The sequence below is a fragment of the Halictus rubicundus genome, chromosome 12 (genome assembly GCF_050948215.1).
Source record: "Halictus rubicundus isolate RS-2024b chromosome 12, iyHalRubi1_principal, whole genome shotgun sequence".
Taxonomy (NCBI): domain Eukaryota; kingdom Metazoa; phylum Arthropoda; class Insecta; order Hymenoptera; family Halictidae; genus Halictus; species Halictus rubicundus.
This window is the reverse complement of record NC_135160.1, coordinates 9,358,316-9,367,721: the sequence shown is the minus strand read 5'-3', so window position 1 is coordinate 9,367,721 and position 9,406 is coordinate 9,358,316. Positions and strand designations below refer to the sequence as shown.

Below are 9,406 nucleotides of genomic sequence, written 5' to 3'. Positions count from 1 at the left end.
ACAGAACTGAGAAGGTGCAATCTGAAATAGCTAACTGCTAACGAAAGCAAGAATTTATTACTTCGCTCCCGTGTTTTACGATTGATAATATTTTTATTTTGCATTAATATCCGCAGCCTATTAATGAAACATCTGCGACTATAAAGTCAATCAACGTAAATGTAAAACTTTCAGTCGATCATTTGCCATTCTACGATACTCAACTTATTTGTCGATCACCTCGATCGAAGCAGTTGGACAACGGACATAAATACAGTTAAAACACGTCGTTTTATTTTACAGCCACGAGTATGGACAAAAAAACCTTTGTCAATCGATTGATTGCAAGTACACGAATGGCAGAAAAAAATAAACATGGAATTTTCAATGCTCGTAACACAGGGAACGAATGGTTTGTCTGCTTGGGCGTGAACCACGTTTGAATCAAACTTGTTACGCGCCACTGTGCTCGCGCGTGCGCTGACCGTTTGTGTACTTTTCGTAATCTGGCAAGTGGTGCATCGGTTGCTTCTCGAATTTTGCGAAATATTGTGTTTAATAAACGGTTTGAGAATGTCAATTATGCCATTGTGGCCAAACCTGCAGCCCAGGGCCACGGATCCGTTGTGGTTCAATGCCGACAGGCCGTGCGACGATGAAAGCGAGGTGGCTGCACTCGAAGCGGAGCATCAGGCCTGGGTAAGTGTCAAAATTCTCCTTTGACACGCTTCAGCTACAAAAATCCAATAATCAGACTTCTAGAAATGAATATTCCGTTCATTTCAGAAAGAGCACATTCGAATACAAGGCTACGATCACATCCCGATTGGCAAGACAGTCAGCGACGTAAGTTAACCTTACTTTTGCTGTCGTATATTCCGTATCCAATTGTTTCCGTTACAATACATATTTGGCTATCGATTTTCGCGAATGTACGCGTAATTTCACCAGAAAAGTACCGTGGAAATAATGCCAAAACAGAGCTCGAAACTTGTTACCATTTGCGGTGATCGTGTTACTGTTTTACCGACTGTTGGATCGGCGAATATCTGCGAAGATCGCAGAGAAAAGTTCCGTTGCGCGAGTTATGAGATACGGACTCGTGTTGGTTGAAGAAGACCGAAGTATCGAAAGTTATGTTAATAAATACGGTTATCAACAGATGAGGGGATCGCTGGAAGAGGAGGAAGAGGAAGAGGAGGAAGAGGGAGAGGGCGAAGAAGAGGAGGAATCGGATACACACGAAGAGGAGGAAGAGGAATTGGATGAAATTGATATGGAAGTGAGCTACTCGCATCAGCAACAGAGATCCAGCCCGATGGACACCGTGTCCGATCCAGTGTCCATCAGAATGGTCAGCAATCATACCGGCCGTTACTCTTAATCCATATTTACGGGCCATTCTCGTTTACGGCCACCGGAGAAATTTTGCTCGACGCGATTCAAGTATCATACGATACACGTAAACGTTCGTTAAGGCTTACCAGTAAAATCGACGTTTAATAGAATTTATTTATATACCGATAGGATAGTTAAGGTTATACGAACAGCCAATAAAGAACACGTATTGGACTTTCTGCACACAACGTTTCACGAGTGTCGAACGTCTGACGGAAGATACGATAAATTCAGCTGGCCAGGCAATACTGTTGCGAGTTAGAGCCAGCTTAGCGTCGTTATTATGAGTAGTCAGCGTTTTCGAATCGCCGCGCGCACGGTCAAGGACCTCGCCGCAGTAGCGCGAATCAAACGAACAAGCAGAGCAATGCAAATTCTGCGGTTGTCGTAGAAATCGCGAGAAACCGGAGAAGCAGCGACTGAGGAAGAAGCGACTCTAGACTTGTCTAGAAAAATATGTTTTTGGCAACACGTCGCTAATTCTAAGAGGCCATAGCGAGCACTTTCTAGAGAAATCCAGCTTACACAGAACATCGATGTTCGCGTACGACACAACTCGTGGGACGACCTGATATATACTGTAATAAAAGATCTGACCAAATCAGTCTTCTCATTTCTATACATGCCGACTGCTTTTGCGGCTCGGTGCGGTAGAACCTCGCTCGTTGCACTCCCGATCAAATGCCTGTTCATTATGCGAACCTCGTTCGTTGCATTTTGTTCGCGCAAGATGGGGGATGTAGCTTGCAAGAGAAGGACCCGAGGTGATAGTATACATGTTTCAAATATTAGGTGTTCCAATGTATTGCTGGACTGGGTCACTGGACTTGAATGCTGCTGGACCAATCTTAGACCCAGCTTCATGCGATTGATTGGACACCTCGTTGCAAAAACCTCGGATCTTGCCAGAAATTCCAGCCTCGTTCTTGTGCAACGAGCGAGTACCTACTGTAGCGTGGTTGTAAAGCTATTCCGTGTGGAAGTGTGACCGAATATGAGTCCGAGTCAGCGTGGCTGCTAGCTCAGGGAGCATTGCGCCGTGCGCGATGAGGCAGCCGAGAGGCTCGCGTTAATCGGGCTGCGAGTTCGCGGGCTCGCGAAAAATTCCTTCCGAGAGGATATTTAGCCGTGGCCGGCGATATCCGCGGCGTCGATATCGGGCTATAAAATTTCCTTCAAAGTACGATCCGTTGCTCGTCGAAAGCGATCGAAGACAAGGGCTCGGCTCGCTGCTCCCCTCTACCCGCGGCTCGCTTGCTCGCTCCTCCTCCTCCTTCTCCTCCCTTGGCTGTCCCTTTCCCTCGGCATGGCAGTGTCTCGATCTTTCTCTTTGGAGAACGGGGCAAGTCGGTACCCCGCCTCGCTCGTAAAGGGCCGTGGAACCGCATCATGCTCGACCGGGACACTCTCTGTACACTCCGTATACCTACCTATACTAGGTGTAAGTACACGCGAGAATGTATTATATACCTATATACAGCGCCGGCTCTCTCGGCGTGTAACTGAAGTAAAGCCAGGTTGGTGCCCCCGCTAGGGTGAACGAACGGGTACGCTCAGGCAAAAGCGAACCCGTGTGCCTCCTCCACCTCCTCTTTCTCTTTCTCTTTCTCTTTCTCTTTCTCCGCCACCTCCTTCTCCTCTAGCGACGACCTCCGTCTCCTCCTCGACTAAAAGATCTTCGCCACCGATGTGTCACAGTAGAATTGCAAATTGTTAACTCTTCTCGCGGTTTTTTTCTTCTTTCTCTCTCTCTCCCTCTCCCTCCCTCTCTCTCTCTCTCTCTCTCTCTCTCTCTCTCTCTCTTTTCCCCGAACGAACACCGGGTCCGTCCTCGGTCGAATTTTCACCTGTTCACCCGTTCGTCGTGTCTCGTTTGAACGCGTCCGTTCGATCCGCTTCTTCTTTTCCCATTCGCTAGTGGAATCGCAACGTTTGCGTCTCCATGCTAACGTGTGATATCGTTTTAATTGTGTTTATTCCGGCGCACGTTTAACCCTGCCGCGCTCTTCCGTTTGATCTTCTATACGGGTTCAATGACTTCGTGCCTCGTAGTTCGAAATGCATGTCTCTATGTCTCGAGTGTAAATTACCCCTTTTTACCGGTTGAAAATTCACCGATTCACTATTTAATTTCCCAACTATTCTCATGCTGCGGAATGATCGATCTCTTTCCGTCTGTGTTGCGAGATGTATTCTCCTAACCCTTAGACTCATGTCTGGTGCAGTTTTTTAGCGAGTAATAGTTCTTCAAAAAATCGGAAAAAATTCACAAATTGAGATTAGCAAAATGATTTTGACAAATAATTTGTTGAAATGTTTCATATTGTAAGTAGCATGAAGCAATGTACGGGAGTTTGAGAATGTCTTGGAACGAGTGAAATATTATCCTAGGTTCGTTTGTGCCTCCATTTGTCAACGAGAACGTTCAGAGAATTTGAGAAACAAATTGGAAGTAGATTATATAAAATTCTTCCGTGTAATCGGTTTATCGAAGACGGTCTCGCATTTCAATTTCCCCGATTTAATAACGCGTAAAATGCATAGCTGACCCGAAGACCGAAGCAAGGTTGATTGTGCTTATGCGAATATCTGTAGAGCAAGCACGATTGAATTTCCTCGGGAGGGCGGCTCGTGTAACGCTTAGAAAGTGGACAACGTTTCTTCTCTTTAAGAAATCTGGCGCCTATCGAAATCTGCCGAAGCATTTCGTGCCGTGCAGTGCAGCGCTCGTTGCACTTGCTCGAAATTAAAAAATCGAACAATTTTCTGTTCCCAATGAAAGCGTGTGCGAACAGCTTCTTGAAGGAAAATGGAGAAATGGTCATGAACTCGTTACACGAAAGGGGAGTTCCATAAAAATTGATTCCTTCTCTTAATAATTTTAATGAGCTATGCACAAAGTGCTAGCAATATTCATCCAGGAAAATTCAAGTTCAAAAATAGTAGACAAATTTTGAGAGGCAAGCAAGCATTTTACGTTTCACCAGATTACGGTAGCAATGCAGTCGCAAACAAGGAAATAGCGCACATCTGCACGATGCAAATGGATTAATCGAACGCTTCCTACGATCAGTTGGGGCTCCGGACCGAAAAAAAAGCGAATTCGAACTCGTTTCCCTGGGACCCTGTATCCGAGCAATCCGCGGGTACGTTCGCAAAGTACGTTCGCAAATGGGCCGAGAGCGGGTAGCGAAAGATTCGCAATTTTATTCGAGCAATTGAATCGCTCCAAGGTTAATTCAACTCGCGTACACCGAGCGGCCGAAGCCGTGCGTTTATATCTCGAGTGCTTAGCGTGTTGCGCGCATAAATCTTGGGATTTATGAATCGCGTAGTTTCGTGGATGGTAATACCCCACCGGATTTATGAATTAATGCCGGTCATATTAGACGCATAAATCTCAGGCGTTCAGGTGGATGGAATCGTCTATTGGGATTATCCTGCCGCCGTCGCGATCGTACAAACACCGGCTCGCACCGTATCGCGCGGGCCATCGATCTTGATCTTTTTCGATCCACCGTAGAAAAGTCACCCGGGGAAACTGGCCGGTTCGCGAAATCTAAAGTCCGTCCGCGAAGGCAGATCCGCGTACCGTCCGAATTCACGATTAACGATCGCGATTAACGATTGTGCGGCGCTCGCGCGAGAATTCGACGTTACGGACTTGCTCTCCCGGCAATAGTCATTACTCAACGGTGTAGGAAGAAAGTCCCGGCCAAGTAGATTCCGTCTTTGATCAGACCGTAAAAGGGAAAGCTGCCAGCGAGACACCGTGGCCAGACATCGCGTTGCGTGGTTCCGTTCGAACATGCAGGAACAATGGTAAAAATTCAATCGCAGCCCGACCAAAGCCAAACATTCACGGACGCGACTGCAACAACTATTTCAACGGTTTTCCGATTTATTAACCGTTTGATCGAAAACCCTCTGCCCTGCGCTCTACAGTAGAACCTCGTTAATTGCATGCTAGCGATTCCTACCACGAGTTTTTAATAGTTCTGGAGCTCGCGGCGGGGATTGCGATGGTTACGTAGGGGAAACACGGAGTGGGAAAGTGGGGAAAATAGATCGCGTGATTGGCCACCTCTTTCGTTGCACAACCTCGATTTTTGCACGCATTTTCGAAAGAGCTTCAAACGAAGTCATTTCTATTTGGCTGCTATTGCAATCGGTACAAACAGTGTTGCAGTTTCGAAACTGCTTACTTCTTCAAGGTTCGTCGAATCAAAAACAGTAACAGATAAACAGTGGTCTCGTATTTTTGTCAACCACGGTGTATTATTGATCGGATAAGAATTCTACAAAAGTGGCACACATTCTTGTAAAGAAATGCGAGCGGGCTTGTTGCACAATATTGTAATATTTTCGCGGTGTTCTTCGGGGTTTCCGCGTCGCGGCAGCGGTCGACAAGTAGATTTTAGAAGTTGGAAATTGTTGTATAATGACACATCTACAAAGATTCATCCGCAGGTGCATTCAATTCTATTATTCGGGAACAAATGAAATTTCCAATCGATACTGATTTGTGTCCCACCGTTTAGAAACAATCGACCGCTGCGCGTCACGAGCTTCGCTGTGGGCGTGAAAACGATTCCGGCTCGATAAAGATCGTTCGAACGCGGATCTAATCTCGACGTCTCGAGCCGGGCTTTATCTGTCGATAGCAGGGGGCCTTCGAAATCTAGCCGGGTCTGTTATCGGGGTTTAATTGCCAGTCCAAACACAGGCGTGTCGCTCGCCCGCCGGAGAACAGAGCGGAGCGGAGAGCAACAACTCGCTCGCGCGAGCAATTTCGACACGCGCGATCTACTTCGCGTCCTCGCTAATGTCGACTTGACCCACTGGCCCACATGTAGGTCGTTTAAAACGTCCATTCAACCTTGAAGCGATATCAGAGCCGTGTCCGCCCGCCCTTTCCCGTGATTTCTCTCCTCTAACGTCGACCGTCTTCGTCTTCGTCTTCGTCTTCGTCTTCGTCTTCGTCTTCGTCTTCGTCTTCGTCTTCGTCTTCGTCGTCGTCGTCGTCGTCGTCGTCGTCGTCGTCGTCGTCGTCGTCGTCGTCGTCGTCATCGTCGCGATCGCGATTCCACGATTCGCGAGCGTGCAAACGTCCTCGCGGGAAGCGATAAAACGCAGCGAACCGTGAACAACTCGCGAACGGTTAACGCTCAATTAGTGATTTACCGGCGGCGGCTCGCAGGATGATCCGCACGCGATTGCGACTGCGATTGCGATTGCAGCGATGCGATGGCTACGGCGACGGCAGTGGCAGACCGGCGGCAACGTCCACCGATTTCACCGTCGTGGAACGTGGAACCGCGAGACGCCCCGGGGGGCAACACCTCCGAGAAGCCTAATGCCGGCTTAAGCACCCTAACCTGCCTCAAAAAGACGCTGCACCGACGTAACAGATAATAAATCCTGTGTTCCAGTGTACCCAGAGATAGCGGCCTGCGAGAAAATGAGAGTGCCAGCAACGAAGATGGACGAGAGAGTCCTCTCTCTCCGGTGATTACCAGTCTCTCTTTACGACTCAACCTCTCTCGAAAGACCGTGGAGATGCAGGAATTTTTCGTCGCGATTAGCAACGCACTCGAACCGGGTTTGGAGTGTTCCTTATTTTGCCAACTTTCGATTTCATCTTATCCCAGCCCACCTAAATTGTCACACTTCGTGAAAAAATTATGTGCGACAAATTTGAAAATAATTGGCCGAAGCTCTTTCACATATTTTTGAACCTACTTCTTGAAGCTCAACGCCGACCCGCTTATCGAAGCTGGTATAAATAATAACCGTTCTGCGAATTTTATGCACTTATGAGTTTTATGATTTTCAGAGCAGTTTTGTAATATTTATAGAAGAACAATGAAACATTGTTGAAAGTCGCTGTACAAGAGTTAAATGGCTATGCTGGTCGGCTATACAAGGGTTAAATTGACGTAATCTTATTATTGTTTGAGATTACAGTCTCTCATTTTTGCCACGATCGCATAATATCCGCAGTGCACCCGTCATCGAAAAACTGCATGTGCGAGTGGCTTCCGGTCCACAGTGGGCACCCAGTAATTTGCTGGAAGCTGAACAGCCGGGCGCAATATACAGATTGATGACTTGGATCGTATTGACATTGTAAACGACGCGGCGTAGAACATCATTTATTATCGCGTGTCGCGAGATAACGAGTTGCCCGATTGAATGTAATTGCGAAAGAGGGGGTAAGAGAAAGAGAGAGAGAGAGAGAGAGAGAGAGAGAGAGAGAGAGATCACAGTGCGAAGTCGAGAATACATATAAATCGCGCGATGTTTCTCGATAATCGGGAAACGGAATGCGGAGAATCGGAAACGCGAGAGAATGTTGAACGGCCGTGGTGGCGTAATGCCCGCGGAATCGCGAAAGAAAGCAGGGAAAGTATTCGCACGAGGCGTGCGAACGTGAACGGAGCTTGGCGGGGGTCGTGCCGTGGAAGAGCCGGCGAATGGGAACGTTTAGCGGAACGCACGATGATCAATAAGAGAGTTGGCGATCGCTGCCGATCGCGAATGACACGCCCGCGGGTCATCCCGCGACCAGTAACAATGCTTTTCCGAGAATCGTCGCCGCGAACCAAACCAGATCGCGATTCGCCTATTCTTGGCCACGTTACTTTATCGGGGACCGTTCGAAATATTCATCGATCCCCGCGTGGGCTGCTGTGTTTGTTTACTTCTGGTCTCAAGGCCGAGATACGCTTTATCAAGATTTCCTAATTCTTCGTGTTTTCTTCTCTTCCGCGCGCGTTCCGCCTGCGATTTAACCCCTTGCCTTAACCCTGTGCGATTCAAAAGTATTGATTTTTTCGTTGACCTCTCTTTTAAAAATTCAGAGCTTTTATTGCGTATTGCCTGTGTTGCTACATCGCATGAAACGATCCTAACAGAGCCAGAATTCGTTGAGGGGTTCTAAGACGATTGCAGAAGGTTTAGAACAGTATGAATTCGATTGAATGACGATTGCTTTTAATATTCCAATCGTAAACTAGCAATATTATTTTACTATGCATAATAAAAATTGTCTCCGTCAAATACACGACACGGAAGCTAAATAGAAATTTCCAAGTAGAAATTTAATGACGCTAAAAAATTCAAAATCGTCTAATTCGTCTAGAACTTCTGCCGTTTCCAATTTAGACTATTCACTTTTCTAATAAATACATAAAATCTGCCGTCTAGTAATATAGAATTATTTTTGCTGTATATATTAGTAAGAGAGAGAGAGAGAGAGTTCTAGACGAAATTGAATAAATAGAATCTTCTTAACTATCTTTCCCAACTTCTCGAACAAATTTCAAATCGTTCGACTCACTTTAAAAAATCTTGTTGTCTTTTCCAGACTGAACGGACACTTACGCGATTCTCTGAATTCGAAAGCATGGACGAGGGGTCGCGTCGGGGGTGGCTCCGAAAAATTATGAAAAATGGTCGCTATTGTCGCGGCGAGGGATGAAAGATAGCCGGTTCCACGAGCGTGTACCCCCACTCGTTGGAACGGAAGCAAACACGTGATACGATGTGATCCAACAACGAGCACCCTTGAACCGTCAGGTTTACGAAACTCGATTGGCCCAGGGAATTGGCCAATGGGTTTCTTCATCGGAACGAAAATATTTTCGAAAACTGTATCAGCGGTTGCGTCGGCGGACAGCGAGCGGGAAGAAGAGACCGAGAGAGAGAGGGAGACCAGGTGAAAGAGACCGAGAGAGAGAGAGAGAGAGAGAGCTTAAGATAAAGAGCTTGAGAAAGTGCGACAGAGAGCACGCGGCGGTAAAGACACTCTAGACTAATTTTGAGAATTACGTACGGGAGAAAGTAACGAAAGAAATGAAAAATCTACTTACAGGTTTTCGTTATGAAGACGTTGAAGTGTGGAGAAAACTTTTTTCTAATTATTTCATCACAAAATGATGGCGCTACAGCTCCGCAACGGTAACCTCTTCTCGTGTAAAGGGCTCCGCGGCCGGAACGATAACTCGGGTAATTTTTTACCTAGAAC

The 9,406-nt window shown here is 46.8% G+C and overlaps 2 protein-coding genes across 5 annotated transcripts in view; one reads left to right on the top strand and one right to left on the bottom strand.

The window, feature by feature from the left end:
- Positions 1 to 9,406, bottom strand: part of S6kl (ribosomal protein S6 kinase like) — a 126,007-nt gene that overhangs the window by 88,806 nt on the left and 27,795 nt on the right. The window lies entirely within an intron of this gene.
- LOC143359669 (uncharacterized) lies at positions 441 to 8,878 on the top strand. 4 transcript variants are annotated; one of them, XM_076797789.1, is made up of 4 exons: positions 441 to 678; positions 766 to 825; positions 1,142 to 1,333; positions 8,747 to 8,878. In XM_076797789.1, exons 1-4 carry the CDS (start codon positions 553 to 555, stop codon positions 8,858 to 8,860), a joined length of 492 nt encoding a protein of 163 aa, XP_076653904.1. In that variant the 5' UTR covers positions 441 to 552; the 3' UTR covers positions 8,861 to 8,878. The 4 variants fall into 4 exon arrangements, with proteins under 4 accessions (XP_076653904.1, XP_076653906.1, XP_076653907.1 ...); XM_076797791.1 differs by lacking the exon at positions 8,747 to 8,878 and adding an exon at positions 6,810 to 6,839; XM_076797792.1 differs by lacking the exon at positions 8,747 to 8,878 and adding an exon at positions 1,507 to 1,974.

Coding starts and splice junctions, on each gene's coding strand:
- LOC143359669 (XM_076797789.1), top strand. CDS start 553: ATGTCAATTATGCCATTGTGGCCAAACCTGCAGCCCAGGGCCACGGAT. Junction 679..765: donor AAGCGGAGCATCAGGCCTGG/GTAAGTGTCAAA, acceptor CGTTCATTTCAG/AAAGAGCACATTCGAATACA. Junction 1,334..8,746: donor ATCCAGTGTCCATCAGAATG/GTCAGCAATCAT, acceptor TGTCTTTTCCAG/ACTGAACGGACACTTACGCG.